Genomic DNA, 24069 nt, shown 5'->3' on the forward strand with positions numbered 1-24069 from the left:
CAGCAGTGCCACAGGACATGCGTCTCTGCGGCTCCTGAACGAGCTCTCCCACCCCCTGGGACCCCCCTGGGCACCCGGGCTGGCTGCCGTGCAGCGTGGTGCTGAGCACACGGCCGTGCCGGAGGGCTGCGCGCCAAGCTGTCCGTGCCCACCTGCATCCCGATGATGGCGTAGATGAAGAAAAGCATCGCGATCAGGAGGCAGACGTAGGGGAGAGCCTGCGAGGGAAGCACATGAGTCATCTCCTTCAGCTCAGGTCCAGCTCCAGAGGCACACAGAAAGAGCAGCGAGCAGGTAAACTGCTCCAAACCATCTCTCCTGCGAGCCAGCAGGGCAGCAAGGCCCGGGGAGTAGCACCCCCAGGAGCCCCGGGCACGGGGAACTTACCTTGAAGGACTGCACGAACGTCCAGAGCAGGATGCGGATGGTGTAACCCTGGCGCAGCAGCTTGATGAGCCGAGCTGCTCGGAAGAGCTTCAGGAAGCTCATGTTGAAGCTGCTCGTGTTCACCAGCTGGGAGCAGAGGGGAGGAGGGGGTCAGGGGAAGGCAGGAGCCACCCCAGCCCTGCCAGCGCCCCCCAGCCCAGGCCGTGCCTGTCACCTTGGTGTCCGTCAGGATGATCTCCGTGATGCTGCCGATGACGGTGATGAAATCAAAGATGTTCCAGGTGTCCCGGAAATAATTCTGTGGGAGGAAGGAGAGAGGGAGGGTGGATTTGAGATCGGGGTGGCCAGTCTGAAGGGCGCTGGGACGTGGGAAAAGCCTTCCTTCCCAGCGCAGAGCTCATGGGAGGTACGCACGGATCCCTTCCCGGGCTGCTCTGGCACCAGGATGCCCAGCCTGCTGGTGGCCACAGGTGGCAATAACTCGTCACACTGACCCCCGTGGCCACAAGGATGCTGTGTCCTCCAAGGGTTGCAAAGAAAAAGCAGCCCGGGGCTTAAAAGAGCAGCTGGGGACTTGAGGACCGGGAATTAGATGGAGAGGTCTCGCTGCTGGTCAGGTCTGGCTCAACGCACGGGCACCCGGTGGCTCTCAGGGACAAGGAACCGCTGCCACCGGCACGGTGGCAACAGGGGCTGCCCAGTACGTGGTCCGTGCCCCAAGCATGGCAGAAACGAGGCAAAAAGTCCTGCAGCATGGCTTCCCCCAGCACAACACCCACCCGCAGCAGTGGAAATCTGCTTAAAGCTGAGCAGCGCCAAGCTCTGGCCGCAGGATGCCTGCTGCTGCAGGCTGAACCGACCGATCCCTTTGGGACACGGGCTTCACAACCTGCAGCAGCTCTGGCTGCTGGCCCGGGAAGCCTGGAAGGTCTGTGCTGACTGAGAAACCAGCATCTAGCAGTGGGAAGTCTAACGGGAGCCAAAGAAGTGGTTCCAACCGCCAGCCTGCAAGCAGCTCCCAGGCTGGGACCCAAAATAGATGGCACCGGCATCGTGTTATTAACACCTTCCCTCCGTGAACCGGAGGGCTGAGGTATGCTAAGTGCAAATTAACGCCCTCGTCAACAACAGGATCAGCCACTTACCAGGAAGCCAAAAGCAATGATCTTGAGGACGCACTCCAAGGAGAAGACCATGGTGAATGCAATGTTCAGGTACTTCAGGGCCAGCTCGTAGGTGTACGGAGCAGAGTAGTACTGATGGAGACAGACATTGCGAACTCGGAGGGGACCAACCAGCCTCTTGTGACCGACGTCTGTCCCCAGGAAGGCCTGCAGGCCCCTGCTCCTTGCCCACGGTGCCTTGAGACCACCTCCTTCATCCCCTCCCCACCCCTCTCCCAGGACAGCAGCCTCTGCTGCTGAGAAGGAAGCCCAGAATAAGTGCAGATCTTCCTGCAGCAGCGATAACTCTTTACAGGATTTGGAAGTTTTCTTACTCCTTCTCTCTAGAAGTTTCAAGAGCTGGAGTGCGGATTAGAGCAAGTTTCCATGGTGGTAAGGTGGAAAAGCCCCCAAACCCAGGCTTGGGAAAGAACAAGTCTCTTTGGACAAGCAAACTACGTGGTCAAATTTTTCACCTGGACATGGAAACTTGCAGGGACCTTCTCAGAGCCCTCTGAAAAGCTGCACTGGTCCTCTAGTGGACCAATCACCACTCACAGCCACTGAGGACCACATGCTAAAGACACCAGGAGCTGAGGCTGACACCCTTGTCAAGCAGCAAAAAGATGCTCAGGCTCTGCCTCAAAGTGTCTCCTAAGAACAAGCTCAATACCCTCTGGTCCCATTCAGGATGGGATCTGATCTTCCTCCTCCCCGCCACCCTAAGCAGGGAAGCCTGACCCTGCCCAGCTCACCTTCATCATCAGCACCACGGTGTTTAACGCGATCATGGCCATGATGGTGTACTCAAAGGACGGGGAGACCACAAAGTGCCAGACCCGGTACTGGAAGGTGTGCCGGTTCTGGGGCATGTAGCGTGTGAGGGGCTTGGCACTGATGGCAAAGTCAATACAGGCTCTCTGGAACAAAATCACGTGTGTCAGACCCTGACCAACGGTGACGTAGGGGACAATGGCTGCCACACTTCTTTTATGGGTTACTTGCACCACTGGCCAGCCTTTTAAATGCCTGGGGAGCCCCAAGGTCCCAAACCCTCCCCAGACTGTACCTCGTTCTTCTCCAGACTGCACTCCTCCATCATTTTGTCTCCTTGCTCTTGGAAGGTGATGATGATGAGAGCCACGAAAATGTTGACAAAGAAGAATGGAAAGACCACAAAGTAGACGACATAAAAAATGGACATCTCCATGCGGTTGCTGCGGCTGGGCCCGCGGTCCTCCTCCGTCACGTCCACCGAATGCTGCAGCACCCTGTGGGCAGACAGGTGAAGAAGAGCAACCAGAGATGTGTCCCTCGGGACTGCCGCTGTACAGCACTTCCCATGGGATCCACCTCGTGCAGCCAGCTGCCATGGGCTGTCTGTGCTGTCCCAGGCTCTCCTGAGCACGGAGAGAGGGCTGGTCCTAAAGCCAACGCTAAAACTGACCCACAATTAATATATATGTCATGGCCATGCAGGAGCAGGGATCATCCATCATTCACTTTCTAAGGAAGAAGCTAACCCCAACCTCATCTAGGGGTTAAAATCTCTTTTGTCTTGTCCTAATTTCTCAGCCCTCCTCTCCTCCCTGCTACCATCAGTCCCACCTGGGTATATCCAGTTATTAACCCAACCAACACAACCAGGATGTGCCCACCCCATTCAAGGGAAGATGACAGAGAAAATACTCACTGGGGCCAACCCTCGCCGGTGGAGACTGTGAACAGGGTGAGCAATGCCCAGATTATGTTGTCGTAGTGAAACTCGTGTCTTTTCCACTCCCGGCACTTCACCTCCATCTTGTTCTTCTCATGGTCCACGTAGTTCCCTCTGCAGGGTTGGGAGAGAGCAGTGGCCTTGCTTTACATTGCCAGACATGAGATGGGGGGTTTTAAACCTGGGGGCAGCGTGTGGTGAGGGGACACCACAGATGGGGAGAGGCTGGATAAGAAATGGGGGGAGCAAAGAAATGGGAGAGGAGGAAAGACAGAACAGGATGCTGAGTGCTGATACACAGCAATGGGACAGGACTCGGCCTACGTCGCCCATCCCAAGAAACTACAGCCAAAAACGAGCTGTGACCAAGGACTCCACCACTGGTTACCCAAAGGGACATCGCCCAGCACCCTGCCTCTGCCAGAGCTGTCGGCAGCATCAGGCCCACCGAGCGGGGCACCTACATGCAGTCCTTCTCCGTGTCCTTAGAGCTGTCAGTGCAGTAGAAGAACTTCCCCTTGAAGAGCTGGACGGCAATGACAGCGAAGATGAACATGAAGAGCTTGTATACGATGAGGATGTTGAAGACGTTCTTGAGGGACGTCACGACGCAGTCGAAGACAGCCTGCAGGAGAGGGCATCGTGGGCAACCAACAGCCCTGGCACAGGGCAGGACCCAAATCTTCCTCAACACTACCGTGTGGAAGACATTTCCTACTCCTAGTAGGAGATGAAGGAAGGAGGAAAGAGCCTCCAGTGCTCTCTACAACCAGGGCAGCAGACAGGGACCATCCCAATGATGCCATTAGCAGCGCCCAAAACCAATTAATCAATATTTCTTTGCTCAGCATTGCCCCAGATAACGAGGCAGACTGAATGCCCCTGCCTGCAACAGCAGCAGTTCCTAAAGCTCTGGGGCTGTGCTCTCAGCCCTGAGCTTCACAGTCCAGCATTGTCCAGGAATGAAGTGACATGAGCCAAAGTCCATTCACACACCAGGAGGAAAAGCTGGGGCAAAAAACTCTGTCTCTGGGGTGCCACCCTGGGCCTCATCCACCAGCCAAATATCCCTTTATGGGGATAACTCAGGGCTTCCTTGGTCTCTTAGTCCTTTCTGGCTCCATACCCCATCAGCTAAAGCAGGGAAATCCATGATCCTACCTGCACTGCATAAATTACCCCGCTATTCAGCAGGGAAACCCCCCTCTGCTGTAACACGAGGACAGCACAGCATGCAAAATCTGGGCTTGTTTGCGAGCTGCTCTGGTGGGAAAGATAATGAACTTTGGAGAGGGATCTGAGCTCTCCCAGAGCCAGGGCCGTGTACTTCACCAGCAGAGCAGCTGGGCTTTGCTGCCTGCTTTCCGTGCCAGCCCTGATGTCCCTGGCAAAGGACCTGGCTTGGATCTGTCTGCGGCTGGGCTTGTTTTAAATAACTCACAGCACCGCCAGATGTGGAGCAGTCTGAGAGGAGCCGTGTTTGGAAACAGGGCTCCTAAAGCCCAGCAAACGCCCTGGAAATGACTTGTTTAATCACGACATTAGCGTCGGAGGCGGGCAGCGTTACCTTCAGCTTGGGCAGCCGCTTGATGGTTTTCAGGGGCCTCAGGACCCGCAGCACACGGAGGGACTTGATGGTCTTGATATCCCGGCCCTTGTTGGTCCTGCCGCGTGGGAGGGAGGCGCAGGCACCCAAAAACGAAGCGGAGACACAATAACCTTCGGGACCCGGGGCTGGGTGCTTTCAGAGCTGCCCCCACCGCGTGCACGGGGAGGGGAAGGGACAGGGGGGCCACGTGCCGCAGCATGGGGCAGCAGTCTCAGGCGTGCTGCTGAAGGAGTGCTCAGCCCACCTAAACCCATCTCCTTCCATGCACACGCTTGTCAGAGATGAAAAATAAAGCCCGCCTCTCCCCCGGAGGATTAGCACCTTTGCTGGGGCTTGCTTGGCTACCTTAACGAATCCCCTTACCGTGAGGAGGTGCCAGGTGGCATGCTGCATGCCCCCACGTCCCCAACCCCTCCTGCAGGCACAGGACATTTCCAGATGGGGCTCACAAAAAGCCATCACCGCTGCAAATGGTTTTGCTGCTGCCTGCCAGAAATTCCCAGTAAAATAAGGGATGAAACCAACAGGCAGGTCCCTCGCCAAGGGTTTTCCATCCTGGTTCAACCTCGGGATTCAGCACCCGCTCTGTGCTTGGTTTGCTTGCACAGATGCCTCATCCTAAGGCTTTCTGCCCTTTTCCATCAGTGCCCCCTGATGTGGTCAGCCTGCTCCTCCATCAGCTCAGCCCTCTCCTCCCTCCCCACGTCAGGGTCGTGCTCGCCTCCACCCCAAGCCAGCTGAGGGAGGCAGAGCTCCCCAGTGGTGCTTCCTTCCTAAACAACCCTAAGGCACCCCCGCGACCCTCATTTCTCAAATGTGATGATTGATCCCAACAACAATGCTAGTTTTTTCTTGTCTTTTAGCTAAACCTGTGGGATGGAGCCTGGGATGGAGCAGAGAGGTGCTGGTGAAGGTCATATCAAAAAAAATCACCACCCTCAAAAAAACACCAAGCAAATGACTTACAACACCAGACACTCCAAATTACACGGCTCCTTTGTGAGGGTTAATGCAACAGGGAGCACAATAAGGGATGTAATCATTAAGAGATTTAAACAAAACCACTAATTAATGCTCCTCCCCAGGAGCATGGCCTCACAAAGGGGTGGGAAGGGATTGCACCAACAGCTCCAGGACCCGCTCTGCACCTTCCACCTCTCAATTTTTGCTCAGTGGCTGGGCCTGGGTGTGCAGCTGGGGCATCTGAGGGGGGTCTGGGGCAGACCCCTCTGCCTTTAGCTCCAACAGTGTTTTCTCCATCCCCTGGGTGTGCTTGCCACCATCATGAGGTGTGCACAGACACTGTGACCTGTGGTGAATGCATCCTCCTGTAAAGGAAGGGAGTTGCATTGCTTGCAAGGAAAATCCTGCCCGTTCTTCCACCCTTCCTGCACCTGCAGGGTGCACAGCAGGGCGCTCAGATCTTGGGGAATGGCAAATAGGAACGCAGATAAGGGGCAGCACAGATGCCAGACAGACAGACACCTGCACTCCCTCCCCGTGTCCCCCCCCGCCCAGGGTCCCACCCCACAGACACTCAGGTGGCATAGTTACCCCAAAGCATTCCTGCCGGAGATCCCGAGCCACCGAACAGCATGAACAGAGGGGAAAAAAAGAGAGGAGAGAGAGAAAGAATGTAAGGAAAGCATCACGGGAGCTGCACGGGGATGACTGCGGCCCTCTCGGGCAGCCCGGCTCATCTCCGGCGGTGCAGGAGAAGGCTGCCCAGCAGAGGAGGTGCAGGGGAGGTGGCAAGAGCCAGGCACTGACCGCTGCTCAGCCTCTCCACCTGCTGCAAACCCACAAACGTAGGTCTTACAGCCTGGCAGCTCCGCAAAGCCGCCCGCTAATGCCTCCTCCGAGGGTGCCACGGGAGGCAAAAGCCAGCGGGGTCTTTAGTTACGATTACGGTTATTCCAGCTAATTTAATTCCAGCTCTTTGGAGATTTACAGCGGCGTATCAGGCTTTTTATTTAGGCTGCACTTGGGCTGCTGCATTAGCTCTCGGTGCTGAGAGCTGCCAATGGGAGGCAGGCACAGGCGGCCTCTTGCTCGCGATGCACAGGCTCTGAGTGGACAGCGGGCAAACTATAACATTATCCAGAGACACGGGTGGACACGTGCTCATTTCTTATTTCGAGGTGGCACTGATGGCCAGGGGGTGATGGTGGCACCGCAGGAGTGTGATGGTGGCACCACAAGCCAGCCCGCAGACCTCCTGCTGCAGCCACAGCTGCTGTGGGGAAACACAACCACAGAGGGGGCAGAAAATACAATTCAATGCCAAAGCATCCTATATAATTTTCTGCCGGTGGGTGCTGGAGCTGCCCACGAGCTGCTCTCGCCACCTAATAGCATCAGCCACCCCACGGGCATCTCTTTGCCTGCCAACGAGAAGATGGGCACCTGGGGAGACATCGGTTCTCCCCGTACCAAAGAACTTAGCAAGGCAGAAGAAAAGGAGAGGAATTCAAAGAGCCCTGTGAGAGTTTTTCTCCCCAGACCATGAACCAGGCAGGTCGGGACAGTTGTTGCCGCAGACTCCCCACGGCTCCGGGGGTGGCAGCATGTCACTCCCGGGCCCTCATGGCAGATGCAGGCATTCTTATAAATGCTTCACAATTCAAAACCCATCGGAAACCGCTGTGGTGCCTTTGTTCCTCTCACCCCCGAATTTATGAGATCATCTCCTCCAGCAGGAGCCACCGGGGGACACGGGGGAGAGGGACAATGGTGCAGGTTTACATTATAAAGAGCCCTCCTTGATGGCACGAGCAGCTCGGTGTCTGCCACGCCACAGGGACAGGTTACGTGTGTTTGCTGCAAACATCCATGGAGATGCACAGGCCCCTTGAGACTTCAGCTGCCCCATGCCAGAGGGCACCTCTCCAACCCTCGGGAGGGGGGCTGGGGACAGTGAAACGCCACGATGCTGCCCACCACGCAGTGTAAGGGGTGTCCTCCCAGGGGATCAGGGCTCACAGCGAGGAGGAGCTCAGAGCAGGATGAATCCCATCCCTGGACACTTCCCCTCCACGACACAGGCACCGTCACACCCTGGCACCCCCCTACGGAGCAGGACCCGCAGGTGCCACAAGCCTCTGCTTGGCACCAAAGCCCAAATACGTGGTGAGGATGCTTAGCAGGTGAAAGCTCCACTTCTGCCACCCATTCCCTTATTATTAACAGCCCCTTTCAGGTCCAGTTCCACCACCAACCTCTTCCCAGCATCTCCACTGCTTTTCCTCCCTCGCTTCCTGCCTCCTTGCTCACCGGTATTAGACAAGCAGGGAGCAACGAGCCTCTGAGGCTACACAAGTTTTGGCTACCAGAGGTACAGCTGGGCTTTGCGCACTGCTGTGAGGAGCCGTTCCCAAAGCAGAGCACTGAGGAATCCCCCCAAGACTCATCAGGGTCCTGTAGCCATGCCACGTGGCCGCATCCTCCTCCCGCCCCAGCCGAGGCTGAGCCCAAAAGACGACGGCCACTTACGCCAAGGCGAAAGCCACCAGCGCTCCCACCACCACGATGAAGTCCAGGATGTTCCAGAGGTCTCGGAAGTAGGAGCCGTCCTGCAGGATCAGGCCCTGGTCAATCATCTGGGAGGGGATAAAAGCAGGTAGATCACCAACATGGCCATCGAGCGCCCGGCCAAGCTAGGATACACATCAAGGAGCATCATGTTGTGGGGGGAGTCTGGAGGCTGGTATAAGTGGTGCTGAGCTCTCTTGTCTCCTATTGCTAAGAATCGGGCTTTAAAATTTCTGTCATCCACATTTAGGACCAGAACTGAAAACTGAGCTATTTCCCCTGTGAGCCACCCCCCTGCAGCAAGCATGCTGTGGGACCTGTTGCCACCAGCACAGCCTCCTCTTACCTTGATAACCATCTCGAAGGTGAACACCCCCGTGAAAACGTAGTCAAAATACCTCAGGACCTGCGGAGAGAGGGCATGAGTGCTGCCAAGGGGGGAACCAGTCCCTGGACACATCGGTATCTCCCCACTTTAAGCTACGTGACTGGACAAAGCCCTGCTCCGGACCCCTGGGCTCTACATCCTCGTGTCCTGCACATCCTTCCCCCCATGAGGCTGCGGTCCTATGTGGCCCCTGACCACTGCAATATCTTCTTGAAGGCCGAGGGGGATTTGCCCATTGGAGTTGCTCAGCTTTCCCTTTTTTTCTGCCCCTTCCAACCTGCCCACCTCCGAGATGCTGCCGAGGGCACGAGCCGTCCCTGTGGCCACGTGTGCCGCTCCAGCTCAGTTTTACCTCTCACTGCCAAACCCCAAACACCCCTTTTTCACACCAAACCCATGTCTTTCCTGCCTCATTGTTCCCACCCTCTCATTTGCTCTCCCCCAGCCCAGACACAGCACCTCAGAGCCCACCAGCAGCCCATCCCCAAACATCACCGCGACACCACCCCGATTTTGGAGGTGCACAGGGAGGTGTCCCTCTCGTTTGGGGATCACAGGGGGCTTGCAGTCACCTTGTTACGGTCAGAATTGGTGAGGACGGGATCCTCGGCCGCGAGGGCGATGCTGCTGGCGGCGATGACCAGGAGGATGCACATCTCGAAGTAGCGCAGGTTCACGATGTAGTGGCAGGCTCTGCGCACCCTGCGCCGAGACAGCGCCCGACCCACTAGCCACCGGCATGCCCCGTGCACGCAAACCCCACCCCACGTTCCCGGCTAGTGACCTTATTGGTACAGGCTCCTGGAGCAGGGTCATAGCAAAGGGGTGGCAGAAAAATGGAGGGGTGTGCAACAAGCATCAAATAAAATCACAGCTAGCACCCAACAGTCCAGAGGAAGCAATGAGCGTAGCTGGCACAGGGGGAGAGCTCTCTCGGGCAGGGGAAGGACACCGTTAACCAGGTTGTTGGGAGATATTCAGCCCCCTTCCCAAAGGTATCACCTCTTTTCCATGAAGGATAGGCGTCTGTCCCCTCACAGCCCTCCCTAGCCCCGAATACAAAGGCCAAAAATAAAAAAAATCTCACGGGTTCGTGGTGCTGAAGATGAACATGGAGCTGTGCGGCACCATCGCTTTGCCCGTCTCGCTCTTCTCCTTCTTCCGCTTCTTCTTCTCCATCTCCTCCTCGTCCTCCTTGCTCTCTGCCTCCTTCAGGGGGCTGGCTTCCCCATCAGTCTTGTTGCTAACTGCAGAAAAGCGAGAGCCTTTGCCAGGTACGGGCAGAGGGGCAGCTTCTGCCTCCAGCCCTGCCCTGCTCCCTGCTGTGGGGACCCGGGGAGGAGAAGGCAAGGGGTGTTGGGATGGGCACCCCAACCCATTGGACACGGATGGGAAAAGCCACACAAGCGGCTCTCTGCTCTCCCCAAACTCCCCCCCAAGGCTCTCAGGAAAGAGAGAGGGGTCCTCACTCTGTACCACAGCGGACTCTTGGACATCGATCATGATGGCGGTGCTCTCGGTGGCCTTCTCGGTGTTGGCGGTGACGGAGGAGAGGTCGGGCTCGCTGCGGCTGACGGTGCGGCTGGCCCCCAGCGCCGCTCCCCCCAGCAGGGCTTGCTCGCTGGTGTCCGGGCTGCTGCAGTCCTGCTCGCCCAGGCTGCCCTCCAGCCCCCGGGGGGGCTCGGGTGCCGCTGCCGGGGGGCTCCCTTCCTCAGCAAGGACCCCGTTAGTCCTGTGGGAGGGAAGGACAAAAAGGTGCAAGAAGATAAGTGGAAAGCAATGACTCGAGGAGTTACGGGGGCTACAAGTTTCCCCACCCCGAGCTACAAACCTGGCAGGCTCCCCGCTCGCCTCCGGCTCGCCCTGGATCAGGTCCAGTGCCGTGGCAGCATCTCCGCGCCGGTCCCCGTCCTGCGCCCCCTCCGTGGGGCCGGCCTCCTCCAGCCCCATCTCCTGGCTGCCCGAGCGGCTCCCCAGGGCCGGATCCTTCCCCTCCATCCTGGCTTTCCGGTGCCGGCTGCGCCGCTGGCTCTGTCTCATCCGCGCCCTCTCCTCGATGCCTCCTCCTGCCCCTTCCTCGCCCGGCTCGCAGTTCCCGTGGCACGCTTTTTGGTGCCACAGCTCCTTGTCCCGCCTGGCCCGGGGCGATGGGCTCCTCCTGTCCTCCCCGCTGCCCGGCTTGGTCCCCGGGGCCGGCTGCTCGGGACCCTCGGCCGGCGGCCGCTCGCCCTTGCCGCCCTGCTCCTCGTCGCACTTCTCCAAGGCGACGCCGTCGCCCGGTTTCTTGCGTCGGAAGATGCTGGCGTGGGGGTTGATGAGCGGGGGCTCGTCCTTGTTGATGCCCTCCTGGCTGGACATCTGCATGTGCCGACGCAGCTGGCTGGTGCGCTGCTCCCACACCGACATGTGGTGCCGCCGGCGCCGCTCCCGCCTGCAGCGGGGACAGCCAGGGAGCGGGGTCAGCGCCGTGAGCCCCCCGCTGGTGCCAGCATTTCACCCCACGGCACCCCAGCTGCATGCACCCACCACCCCGGTGACGAGACATGGGGATGCACACAGGGGGCTTGGAGACACAAACACCTGCCCAGCCACCAAGGTTTAGTCCCCTTTAGCCTTTCAGCATCCCTCTGGTGCTGGCAGGGGCTGGAAACTGGGCTGAAGCTGGACCCCTGCCCCTCCAAAAGACCTCTGCCCCATCCCAGCCTGGTGGTGACCACCGTCCCCTTGCTTGCTTGGGGACACCACTTAAAATGTGGCCAAAGTCCTCCTGCTGCAGCCAGGCACTGGGGTTGTTTTTTCTCCTCCAGCTCCTCGGAGCCAGGCTCCTTTTTGGAGCATCGCTGCCCTAATGATGACCTGGCTTGGGTGGCAGTGCTGATGGGATGGGGATGGAGAGTAAAAAGGGAAAAGGCACCAGGTACAAGGCTGGCTTTCTCACTGAGAGGTGCCACTCTCTGCCCTACAGTGGGATGTCTGCAGTGGGGCACACAGCCCCCCTCCCTGCCTGTGCTCGGTCTGCAGCCGGCACGTCCCATGGGGAGCCCGTGTGCGAGGATTTGGGGCTACAGCTGTTGGCTGCCCGCCTGTCCGGGGGTCCTCTGTGCTCCTGCGGGTGTGCTCTGGGGGAGCTGCGCCTTCTGGGGTTGTAAACGGATCCTTTCCACTGCCATAAACACGTACACAGACACCCCGGCGAGGACAGACGTTCCCTTCCCGACACACAGAGACACGCACGTGCACACACGTACACTGCTCACCCACGGAGCACACGCCGGTACACACCCACGGGTACACCGACACGCACACACACACGGCACGGAGGCTCGGCACGCACAGAGCCACGAGCGCACGCAGGGACACGGGTGCAGGGCAGCGCCCTGAGGCACCCACAGGCGGGGCAGGGGCTGCCCAAAATAAACACAGGGGGCCACAGAGGACACGCGACCCACGTACAGGTGGCTGCTGCGCGGCTCCCACATCGACATGTGGTGTCTCCTGCGCCTGTCTCTTCTGGGGAGGAAAAAACAAACCCGTTCAATCCCCAGCACCCCTCCTGTGCCAGCCCAATTTGCACACCCCACCGGGGCTTACACACCGCTGGGCAGAGGGATGCACGCAGCGGTGCTCACGCTGGGGCTGCAGATCTGGTCTGGGGAGCAAGGGAGACGTGGCCAAGCAAGCTGCCTCGCCAGCCACTCGGAAATCCCAGTCCTCGGGAATTTAGCAGCTCTTTCAAGTGCAGAAAGAAGAGCTGTTCACTCCTACCCAGCTACACGCTGTGCTTTGACAGAAGAGGTGATGTGTCAGGCCGACCCCAAGCTGCTCAGAGCATCACCACACATTTACACAACCGTGTGTGCTGCCCTGAGACCACAGAATGGGATACGAAGCTAATATATGCAAATCTGCATGCGATTTACATTTTTTGCTTTCTGCAAACGCCGCATGTGCGCTGTGAGCAAATACACCCCAACTGCATGCGACTGAGCACACGTGTGCACGCAGAGCTCACGCACGCGAGTCGGGGCGCTCCCTGCTGCTTTCCTGCAGGGCACCCACAGCCCCAGCACCCAGCGGGGTCCTGCTGGTGACTTCCACCATCACAGATAGGTGCGAAGGGACAGCCCGGTGCCACGCTCAGGGTGCACGCCTGCTGCCTGCCACCGTCCCCGCAGCAAGTGGCCGCGCGGCATCGTCGCGTCGCAGCACCCGCGTGCGTCCATCTGGCCACCCACTCGCCGAGCAGCCCGAGCCATCTGCACCACGGACGCCTGTGCGCACATGCCGTGCTCCAATCTGCACCGCAGCCACCCACGGCAGCCTGGCCACGTGGGAGCACTCCTCCCGACGGCAACCGGACCTCTCCGCCGGCACGAACGCGTGCGCCGAACCTGCCCACACCTGGGACCCACCGAAGCCATCTGCATGCACCCGAACCCGAACCGATCCTGGAAAACGTCACCCCCAGGGCATCGCATCCCTCTACCCTGCCCCTGAAACTAGTGACGCTGAGGAGGGGGAGGAACTAGAAAAAAGACCTGCAAATATCACTGTCTCCCATTTCAGTGCCACAGGAACAACAACTACAAATTAACATAAAAAAATAATCTGCTTTCCTAGCCAGCTGTAAGTGACAACAGCAGGAAGACTAGCAAGGATGTGCGGGCAAATCCTTTAGTACCCTAATATATTCCATCTCCTGCCTCTTCCTCTTGTATCTCTCCCTTCTCCAGCCCCTTCTGCAGCCTAAATCCCTTTATTTCCTCACTTTATCCAACGTGTTCACACTGGCAGCCAGAGACAATGCCTGTGAGCTGGTCACAACACACAAACTCTGCCATCTCTCCCATAAACCCCCCAAATCCTGCTTGCAAGGAAGAGAGGGAGCTTTCTCTCTTATTATGAATATCTCTTTACCCCCAGGCAGGTCTTACGGGTACTCGTGCCACCCCAAAGCCAGCAGGGTGGGGGACCATTGCATCCCATCCCTGGGAAGACAAGGAGCTCAGGCAGCTCCCCAGAATCTGAGCTGAACCTTGCTGCTTCCTCCATCCCCACGGGTTGGAGCTCGCCTGGGTTTCTCTCGGCAAATTTTCAAAGAGACGCAGCCGTGTGTGAGCTTGGCTTGGTTTCAAAGCATAATGAAACCTAAAATTCTCTGGGAAGGGATTCTATAAAAAAATAAAAAAATAAATCCTTCCAGCCGTACCGAAGTGTACTGTTTTGGGAAACAAATCAAAACGCCTCGTTCCAATGTTGACTTACAAAGTTTTATGTGATTTAGACCATATGACAGGGCAAAATAAAAGAAAAAAAAAGGTGTCCAGGAAGGAAAAACAGAACTTTCTACTGCTGCAACACAGAGGCAGGGCTCCTCAACAGAGTGTCAAGGGTTTCATGTGGGTTTGGATTTTTGCCTTCCCCAAATCAAATTCCCTTACCATGAAATGCGATTTTGCAAGCCTGCTCCATCCCATGTAACTGCATTACAGCCGGGGGGGGGGGTCAGACCTTGGCACTGCCGGGACCCCCTGCTCCCCACCCGCTGCTCCCCCTGCCCCACCACAAAGAAACGCTGCACAGGAGCGATCACCACCCACCCTCCTCCTCGCCGGCCTCTCCCCTCACCCTTAGCAGCAACCTCACATATTTAAGCTTCAGGTTTTGGGGTAGGAAGCCTCTTTGGGGAGATTTCTGCTGTATGCAGGAGGTGAGGGAGCATGGGGCAGCCCCAGGACCTGCTTTGGCGGCCTGGTGTCTGCCCCACGGAGGGCGCACATCCATCTCCTCCCATCCCCCTCTGTGCCCCCGGGGAGGGGAAGGGGGCTTGAGGGGCTCGTGGGGTCACTCACTCGATAGCCGGCATGTTGGGGGCGGACATGGGGCTGACTTCCTTGGCTTTCTGAAGGGCATGCTTCTGGTTAAAGGCCTCCTCTTCCTCCTGCTCGTCCTGCGGAGGAAACGGAGGGGTTTGCTTAGCGGGAGGCTGGCGTTTTGGGGAACTTGCACCCCTTGGAGATGGTGGGGTTACCTTAGGAGCCAAGAGAAAGGCACAGAGACAGCCTTCGTTTATCTCACGCCATGGGGATGCAATTTCCCCATCACACTGGATCTCACCGAAGGTGTTAGTGCTACCTGGAGAAGTGAACCCTGCGGGTCCAAAATGACCCCGGACGGCACAGACCAGCACAGCCTCTCCTTCACAGCCACAGGGTGGGGTGAGACAGAACGGGAGGCCAGGGACCCACAGACAACCCCGGCACAGACCATACAGCTTTAACGAGCCTGGCTGCATCTCCAGAGCAAAAAAAAAAAAAGTCCTTGGGAGTCATCTTAGCACATTCAGCCTCTCCAAAAACCTCATCACCTCGAACTGGTGCTGCCGGCATGCCGCGGGGGCTCGCCCAGCCTCTCCCCCTGAGCCGCAGCTCCTGGCACCCACCGTGGGGGAACAGGGGGACGGGAGCACCCTGCGCTCTCCTGCGCCGTTCTGTTTGCTGGGAACAGGTCGGATTTACCCGTGGGGGCTGCCCAGTGAGCCCGCAGGAGCCGAGGAACAGGCACGAGCTGTGCAAAATCTGAGCGGGGTGGGATCACTGGGCTCGTTCGAAGAACAGCAATGACCCCTGCAGCTCTTGCCTACTTCACCCAAAGGGTGCCCCAACATTTCAGCCTTCCGCAAATATTCCCCAGCACGGTCTTAAAAGCAGCCAAGCCCAATAAGCTTCTCAGGCACCATCCTAAATTGCATCCTGAATCACCCCCGCTGCCCTGCAGGCAGATGGGGAGCAAATACTGACCCCCCTTGGCGCCTCCGGAGTGCTCGGCAATAACAGTCCTCGTCAGATAGATAAGGGTTATCTCCATCTGACCGCAAACAAAGCTGGGGAGCTTAAATGGAGAAATAGCTAAGCTACTCTCGATGTGAGGTGTGGGTGTCCCTGGAGAGCCCGACCTCTTTGCAAGGTGGGCGGAGCTAAGGGACAAGGTGGTCCTGGCTCTGGAGCAAGCACGGTCACGGGCACTGGTGCCAGTGCCTTCCCTGCTCACCCATCCTTGCCACCAGCAAGGAGAGAAAGGAGCAGCTGGGACGTACCTTGGTGAGCTCCTGAGCGTTGGCCAGGTTGTCCACTGCGATGGCCAAGAAGACGTTCAGCAGAGTATCTGTGGGCAGCTAAGGATGCACAAGCCACTCGGTAAGGACATGGGCATCTGCAGCCACCACAGGAAGGTGGCCCTGGGGGCTCCTCGCCAGCTCAGGGACAAACTCCTGACCCGTCCCATCCGCCCTGCCCGCAGCACATCTCCAGGCAGCTCCTCCTCTGCGCCCGGGGTGCCCAGGGCTGCCCCATGCACGGTGGGACCAGAGGAGAGGAGGGAGGAGCAGAGGGTTGGGAGGGGTGGGTATCCCCAAGGAGGGAGATGAGGCGGGGTTGCCCCTGCTACAAGCACAGCAGCCAGGTGGATACAGTTTCCGAACAGGGTGAGGACGATGAAGTAGATGGAGGACCACATGCCCGAGCGAACGCCTCCCTGCGAGCGGATGCCGTTGTACATCACCTCGTTCCAGTCCTCACCCGTCAGGATCTGCATGAAAGCAAGCCGGCAGGTCGGTCACCGACCACCCTCTTGTCACCCGGACACCCTCCACCCATCCCACCCATGCACACAGGGCAGCCTTGAGGGAGAAGATACAGGGCTTTGCTGGGGATTTGGGTCTCCTCAGAAGGGTTTGGAAACTCTTCCACCTTGGAAGAGTTGATAATAATGGAGAAGAGAGCCATCTGCTCAGTTTTGTGGTAGGAGAGGGAGTGAGGGAGTTATGTCCTAGCAGCTGGACCCGTTTGTTTTCAAGAGCCCCGTTCAGCACTGAGCGGATGGCCCCAAGGCCATCGGGTTGTGCCCCCTTGCAGCCCGGCTCCTACCTGGAACACCGTCATGATGGCTGCGGGGAAAGTGTCGAAGTTGGCCGACGGCGTCCCGTCAATGAAGTTAAACCTGGAACCACAAGGACAAGAACAGGCTGGGGTAGGGGTCAGCGAGCCACGGCACTGTGCCGTCAGCTCGCTGGTGCTTCGGAGGCCTCCCCCTGCTCCAATGAAGGTTGTTCCCAAAATATTCCCTGGCCAGAAGGAACCTCCAGCCCCGAGCACGTCCCAGGCAGGGCTTTTGGTGCAGGAGAGGTACCAGCAGCAGGCTGAGAGCAAGGTTGCAGACTTCCTAAGCACCCTGTGGGTGCCACCACTTTGCATTAACCACCCAGCAAAGTGCCCTTTCCCCAGACTCACTGCAACCTACCTGCCTCCGAACAGCTGCATGCCCAGCAAGGCGAAGACCACAATGAAGAGGAAGAGGAGGAAGAGCAGGCTGATAATAGACTTCATGGAGCTCATCAGAGAGACCACCAAATTCCTCAAGGATGCCCAATACCTAGAAAAGAGATGTGGCTGGAGCACCTGCAGCAGTGTTAGCAGGAGAGCAGCGACTGGATCCGGCCTGCAGGGATGAAGGGTGATGGGCATGGGTGGCTGGCACCTACTTGGTTATTTTAAATATTCGTAGGAGACGAAGGGCTCGTAGGACACTGATCCCAAAGGAGGTTCCTGGTCTGAAGATGGCCCAAACCACTTCAAAGATGCTTCCCACCGTGACCTGGGAAGTGGACATGGCCATGAGTCAAAGACGAGCTTAGGACGGGAAATCTTCCCATGCCCCATCCCCGGGGCCACCTACCCCACAGTCGAAGCAGTTGAAGGAAGAATGGAAGTACAGGCGTGGCCCCATGCCATACATCTTTAAGGACATCTCCAGGAGGAAGAGCCCAAGAAACAGGAACTCTGCGTAGTCTGGAAGAGAAAACCCAGACATTCTGCCCCTGGGACACCGAGCATTGAGGAGCACCAGTAGCCCAAGTGGCACACGGCAAAGGTGGGACACACTGAGGAGCATGCTGCTTCCCCCAGCTCTCAGGCCAGATGATGGGATTGGGAAGCAAGCCTGCCAAGAGCTAATTTGTGAACAACAGGGCACCAACCCCACAAATTAATCTTCGGGGTAAGTACACTGGTGTCCCAGTGGTTAGAGAAGGCCAGAGAGGGCTGGCACAGAGCAGAGCAGCTCCTCAGCGTTATATGGTGGTAGTCGGGGTGTCCGCAATGTTAACCACGAGGCACTGTAGGGGAACATTAGCAAGCCGGACCTAAATCATTGCACGGCTGGAACTTGGCCGCGATAATCAAGCCAAGCAGCCACGAGCCAGGGAGAAGCTTCTCAAGCTATTTCACCAACATTAGCGGGCAAGAGCCTGGCTCCTCCCCTTGCCCAAAAGCTGCTTCTCACCACGACCAGCTGTCATCCCACACCGTGCCGTGCTGGGATCCCGGCAGGCCTGAGCGTGCCAATGCAGATTTGGGCAAGCCCGCTGCTTGACGGGGACGTTTTCAAGGTGAAGAAGAGTGAATGTGGATGGGAAAGTAGCAGTGTCGCTCCTGCAGCAGCTCAGGAGTAACACACAGCTGCCGGGGGGCTGAGCACAGTGCAGTCTGCCAGATTGGATGTGGACGTACTGCCTCTGAGCCCTGACCTCGTCCCGCAGCCCGGGGTGGGCTGGGGGATGCCCCAGTAGCTGGCATCAAGTTTGGGGTCTCCATGACATGCTCTGCACCACTCCTTTAACCAGAGGATCCTCCCATGAGCATCACCAGCCCCGTCCCTGCACTCACATCTCCCCAGCTCCGACCCCGAATTGCTCGTGGGCACTCCGAGGTGGACCTCCAGCAAACTCCCCATCACCACCGCTCACAATTTTGGGATAAATCCACCTGAGTCCTGCAGTCTGCCTGACAAACCCATTAGACCCGAAGGGCACGAGGCCAGGAACACTTCTCCACCTTTCCCCATGGGGCTGAGACCGCTACCAGCGGCCAGGGCGTGTTGGAGATGAAAGTCTGCCGAGATTTTGCAGGAGATTTTGCCGTCCCATGCACGCTCTGCCCCCGGCACGAAGGACTCACAGAGGAAGTGTGTGAGCCAGGCCGGCTGGTTGTGATGCACAATGGCCACGCAGGCGGTGTTGAGGGCTACCAGGCTCAGGACGATCCAGTAGAAGACCTGGGATTTCACCATGTGGCGGACGGAGATGCGCAGGAGGCGCTCCTTGTGCCGCAGATAGGAGGCACCATCCACCCTGGCGCCTTTCAGGCCCGAGCGGCTCAAGGGGTTACCTGAGTGGGAAAAAGGGGAAGATGCCAAGGTGAGAGGAGGAACCGGGTGCCCCAGCCCCGCAGGAGCCAGGCTGGGGGGAAGAAAGCTCAGAGCGGCACCGACCCAGGGTGGGATGGAGAGGTCTTCTCTGCGCCAGCCTCCGCTCGCCCACGGAGGCGATGTCGACGCAGTGCTCGTCGCTGGAGTCGCGGTTCATGGTGTCCGTCCGGTTCCTTTTGATGGTGGCTCGCCTGAGCACTGGCAGGGGGAGAGGAAGGGGTGCTGGAGCTGCGGTGGCACGGCTCTGCCAGCAACACTCTCATTGGTCTGCACCCCAGTGCTTGGCTGATTCGGGTCTGGCAATGGGACGTGCCCCCTGGCACGTCTGCAGACCTCCCTCCACCCACGGAGGAGGGTTTCAGCCTCCATTTGTGGCCAGCCACCAGGAAGGGCAGGCAGGACTTGGCTTCTCTTACCTTCTAAGGCTGAGGTCCCGGAATTTTTGTTCTCTTCAGCCAGCATGACTTCCTCTACGCAAAACACACAGTTCAGCATCAGGAGACAAGCCACCAACGACCGAGCACACCACACGTCACTGCCCAGTACCTAAGCACTTTGCCCAGTCTGGAGGTGGTTGCTACAGGTTGCAAACTCTCATCAAGCATTGGGTCAGTGTCCTAAAGCAAATTCTCAGGGGTGGAAAGGGGCAGCTACCACACATTGCATCAGAAAGAGAAATTACTTCTGATCAGCCTGGCTTCTGTAACTAGCCTCCATAAATAAGCTGAATATTGTAGACAGAAAGTCCCTTTTCTGAGTTATGCTCTTGGAGGAGACCCCTCTCCGTATCCTCTACATCTCTGAAGGGCTCCTCACCCTCTGCTAACTCCTCAGAGGAACAAAACATCTGCCCTCTACTCACTCATGAGCTAACTTTACTCATGGATTCATGAGTATAAAAAAAAGAAAAAAAAAAAGCTGGGGCTTTATCTGAGTCTCGTGGATGCCAGGAAAGCTGGGTCCCAGGGCCAGGCAGTAGCATGACAGAAAACGAAAGGGAGCTGACTATGGTGCACGAGGCAGACCTGAAGGTGAGCAGTGCTACCCTTGTTTAGAGGAACAATAGGAACCTGAGAGCCATCACCTCTCCAGGGGAAGAAAAATGAAAATAGAAATAAGGTTAAAAGGTGGAAAACCACTGGCACCGCTCACTGCTCTGCTTCTCCACTGCCCACCTCTGCGTGAGGCTCCAGCGAGCACCAGGAGACAGGGACGTGTCATGCAGCAAGGCTCACAGCCATGAGTGCTCAGCTGCCTCTCCTGGTGACACTACATGCCTCACGCCCCAAATATTACATTTCTGTGCCACAAAATGCGAGGTTTCTTCAGCTGCTGGGGATGCCCCTGCTCACAGCCTGGCTGGAGAGCCGCTGGAGCAACACTCCTGCTGGGGCTGAGCCCGTCCATGCGCCCAAGGTCACCATGAGAGCACCCAGAGAGCCCTGGGGTTACACTGGGTGACGTCCAAAGATCCGTCCCCATCCCAGCCACTCTCACCACCACCACCCCCGGGACCCCCGGCCTTTACCGGCTTTGTCTATCCAGGCCCGGTAGCCGTTGAGCTCCCGCTCGATCTGCTGCTGGCGCCGCAGCTTCATGAAGGCTCGGCGGTTCTCCACGCGCTCGCGCTCTTTGGCAAACTCCCTGGGACAGGGCAGAGGGGGCGGTGAGAGCACAACCAGGGGGTTCTCCTGCCCCACGGACATCCCATCCCCTCCACCTTGCCACCCTGCAGCCCCCGGGTCGGGCACCGCCACCTCCTGTGTGGCTTTGTCCCCTGCTTCGCCTCGTGTCCAGCTGTCCCCTGATGTCCCCCGTGGCTGTTGTCACCCATCCTGTGGCCAAACCCAGCAAAGCAAGGTGAGACCAAGAGCCTGGATGAGCAAAAATCTGCCAGAAGAGACAGTCCCAGGATGGGGGATTTACTCGGGAGATTGACGGGATGAGCAAAGAGGGCAGGGGAGCAGTGCCCTCAGCTCCTCTCGCACAGGGCAGGGCACAGAGCACAGGGAAGGAGGCAGGGGAATTTCCAAGAAATTGAAATATTTGGCTTGAAACGCAGATGTGGCAAAGCAGGCAGCCTCACACACGGCATCCTCACACCAGCACCCAGTGTTACATGGAAGATGACTTCGAGGAGGTCCCACACGTGTGCTCACACACCCCAAACACCTGGGGCATCTCGACCCACACATTCCACCTCTACTGCTGGCCATGTTCGCACACAAGAAGCATCCCCGACTCCAGACATCCCCCAGCACACCCTTTCTTGCACAAGCATCATCGGGATGGGCCCTGCACCGAGCCCCCCTGCCCCACCGTGCCCTGATGAGCAGCAGGATTAGGAAGAACAAACAGCACCGCTCTCGTTCAAGGCGAGCATCTCTCTCCCCAGAGAGCAGCAGCAGCAACCTCCAACCTCCAAATACTCAAAAGAAGCGAAAGAATTGGTCTGTCTGCTGCAGAGGGAGTTCAAGTGCATTACCCCAGCTGAGCTATTACACCCTTAATGCTGTGTGGGCTTTTGCATGTGCGCGCGCGTGTTTGTGTGAAAAGCCCTGAATGTTCCCTGCATCTCTTGTTTAAGATCCCCAGACAATTCAAGCATTTTTAATTCCGCCCCAGGAAGGTGAAGTTTCCTGCCGCTCCGGCATTAAGCATCAAATGCCTCTCCCCCTCCAGCTCTGGCTTTCAGACTGAAATGAGACTTTCTTCCTAGGGCAGGGAAGGGGGAAGAGAACAAAAGGGAAGGAAGAGAAAAAAGCAGCCTAAGCGGAGGGAAGGAGGGCGGGGGGAGAGCGAGGAGGAGACCTCCCACAGCCGGCGGGGAAAGGCGCTCGCCGGTTTGGGCACGGCATGTGAAAAACGCTCCTCGCCTGGCGCGGAGGAAAGGCAGGATGATTTTGGCTTCATCCCCCACGCCGCTTTCTGCACAGCAGCGAACTCGAGGTGCCAAGAAGCGAGGAGCTGCCATTCGCAGCCAGAGCCAGCGGGGACGCTGCCTTTGTCCCTCGGTGTCCTTTGTCCCTTGGGTGTCCTTTGTCCCTTGGAGCTGGGGGGTGCCAGAAGCAGGCAATGCCACTTCCCCATGTCCAAGTGCTTGCTCGTGGAGCCCTGGTTTGCAAGAAGCTGGTGCCACGCACACGGGGACACCGCGGTCCCTTCTGCTGCTGCAGCATCTCCGAGGGAGCCGCTTCCCACACTGCTGCTCCCTAATGGAGCCTAATTGCTTTTGTCCATTAGGAGGAGGAAGGGGGGCAGAGAGGAGGAATAAGGAAAAAAAAAAAAGTTAAACTCAACTTAATGAATTATTACATCTCAGAGAGACACGTTACCGAGCGGGGCAGCAGCGGGGGCTGGTGACATCTGAGAGTGGGTAGGCGATGCTGACAGATCAAGGATTGCTCAGAGCCAATTTGCAGCAGCGGGTAGAGATAGCGCTGCGGTGCGAGCACGGGGCCGGCCGCGCTGACTGGCAGCCGCCTGGGAACGCTCCAGGCACGGGGCTGGCCCCCCGGGAGGATGCTGCTCCCCGATGTGTGCGGGTCACGGCTCACGGGACGGCACCGCTCGGCTCTGCATGGGGCTCTGGCTCACCAATTTGAGCAGGGCATCCCTCCTCAGGCCAGTGGGGGCTCTCCAAATCTGTAAAAGCAGGGTGAAAGCGCGCACAGAGAGCCTGATGTAGAGGTCCCAGCCTCCAGTTTCCTCTTCTTCCTCCGTGGAAAAGCCTGTGCCGAGCACAGGGATGTGTTGGACCCGGTGTGGTCGTGACCGTGCCCTTGGGTAATGCCAAAAGCAGGCACCGAGGGATGGAGGTGGCAGAGGGAACTCGGCGAGCAGCGTGCCATCATTCTCCTGCAGGCAAGGAACCATCCAGACACCGTGCCCAGCCTTCCGAGGCGATGGGAGCAGATGGTTCATTCCTCCCAGGGAGGAAAATTCCTCTTTAGAGCCCTGGCATTCCCCTGACGCAGGGCGAGAGCATCCCAGCAGGAGACCCCAGGGGCACAGCCACGCTCAGCAGCCTCCTGCCCCAGGCTCCTGCGCCCTCACGGCGATACTGCTTCAGCATCACTGCTCTGCAGGACCGAAATCCAGTCTTAATTGAAGAAAACACGTGAAAGCATCCACAAAAGTGCCCCTTTTTGGGAAAAAAAAAAAAAAAAAAAAAACTAAGGGGGAGGAAAAAAAATATTACGGGTGCTGCAGCCCACTTGTATCCTTCCAGGAGCTTCTCTGAACCCAGAGAGGGGATATAGCACTGGTCACACCAACACTGTGGCTTCCATGCTTTGAAACAAGCCAACCATCTTCAAAGCCATCTGTTCATCACCGTTCACCACCATTAAACACACCTCCAACAAACCTGCTACCAAAAGGGTTTTGAAATAACCCGAGGCAGCAGGAAGGATGGGGTGGGGAGAGGAGAAGTACTGGCTTACGTGCTGCAGAGGAGGCAGCAGCAGCATGCTGCTGTGGAAAAGCCAGTTGTGGTGGGTTGTACAACAAGGAGAACCATCTGTACGGCATCAGGTAACACTTCTGTTCCGCTCAGCACCTCCAAGGTCTTGGCGCATGGCTCCTGTCCAGTTTTGAGCACCACGACTTGAGGAAAAACACCCTCGCTCCAGGAGGGCATCAGAAAAGGTTACGGGACAGAATGGACACCAGGCGGTTTGGAAAACAGCGATGAAACGGGTGCAACTCGTGAGGATCAGATAGTATTTACCCCAAAGGTGTAAAAGAACCAAAATAAGCATGCTGAACTAACGGCGCAGCCTGTAACCCGGTGCTTGAGCCTAAGCAGAAGGTGGCAAGAAGGGAGCACGGCTGGCATCACCGGGCAGAAAGTCTGGTCGTGGCACCGAGGTGACAGCAAAGGCTGGAGCAGGGACCCCGAGGGTACAAAACCCCCGACTGTACTCCTGTGAGCGCATTTACAACGTTTAAGAGAAGCAGGTGCGGGTGGTTGCGTTCTCCCTGAGAGAAAGCTCGTGATTTAAAGCAG

General features: G+C 57.8%; 1 protein-coding gene across 14 annotated transcripts in view; it reads right to left on the reverse strand.

The window, feature by feature from the left end:
- The window catches only part of CACNA1E (calcium voltage-gated channel subunit alpha1 E), a 112780-nt gene that overhangs the window by 19304 nt on the left and 69407 nt on the right, over positions 1 to 24069 (reverse strand). For 6 of the 14 annotated variants that reach the window (XM_040566368.1, XM_040566369.1, XM_040566374.1 and 3 more), the window contains exons 10-37: positions 20587 to 20702; positions 19475 to 19528; positions 19122 to 19280; positions 18809 to 19018; positions 17529 to 17641; positions 17335 to 17447; positions 17094 to 17225; positions 16721 to 16793; positions 16265 to 16382; positions 15892 to 15959; positions 14648 to 14745; positions 12249 to 12305; positions 10627 to 11226; positions 10265 to 10527; positions 9883 to 10042; positions 9368 to 9497; positions 8754 to 8813; positions 8369 to 8475; positions 6431 to 6442; positions 4835 to 4931; positions 3732 to 3892; positions 3244 to 3381; positions 2620 to 2821; positions 2306 to 2470; positions 1533 to 1643; positions 602 to 685; positions 388 to 513; positions 153 to 218 (exon numbers count right to left, since the gene is read on the reverse strand). In XM_040566368.1, coding sequence (XP_040422302.1) covers positions 153 to 218; positions 388 to 513; positions 602 to 685; positions 1533 to 1643; positions 2306 to 2470; positions 2620 to 2821; positions 3244 to 3381; positions 3732 to 3892; positions 4835 to 4931; positions 6431 to 6442; positions 8369 to 8475; positions 8754 to 8813; positions 9368 to 9497; positions 9883 to 10042; positions 10265 to 10527; positions 10627 to 11226; positions 12249 to 12305; positions 14648 to 14745; positions 15892 to 15959; positions 16265 to 16382; positions 16721 to 16793; positions 17094 to 17225; positions 17335 to 17447; positions 17529 to 17641; positions 18809 to 19018; positions 19122 to 19280; positions 19475 to 19528; positions 20587 to 20702 — 3793 coding nt within the window. The remainder of the gene's footprint in view (positions 1 to 152; positions 219 to 387; positions 514 to 601; positions 686 to 1532; positions 1644 to 2305; positions 2471 to 2619; positions 2822 to 3243; positions 3382 to 3731; positions 3893 to 4834; positions 4932 to 6430; positions 6443 to 8368; positions 8476 to 8753; positions 8814 to 9367; positions 9498 to 9882; positions 10043 to 10264; positions 10528 to 10626; positions 11227 to 12248; positions 12306 to 14647; positions 14746 to 15891; positions 15960 to 16264; positions 16383 to 16720; positions 16794 to 17093; positions 17226 to 17334; positions 17448 to 17528; positions 17642 to 18808; positions 19019 to 19121; positions 19281 to 19474; positions 19529 to 20586; positions 20703 to 24069) is intronic. The other 8 variants (XM_040566372.1, XM_040566377.1, XM_040566371.1 and 5 more) reach the window with 4 other exon arrangements.

The sequence above is a fragment of the Cygnus olor genome, chromosome 8 (genome assembly GCF_009769625.2).
Source record: "Cygnus olor isolate bCygOlo1 chromosome 8, bCygOlo1.pri.v2, whole genome shotgun sequence".
NCBI classification, from domain to species: Eukaryota; Metazoa; Chordata; class Aves; order Anseriformes; family Anatidae; genus Cygnus; species Cygnus olor.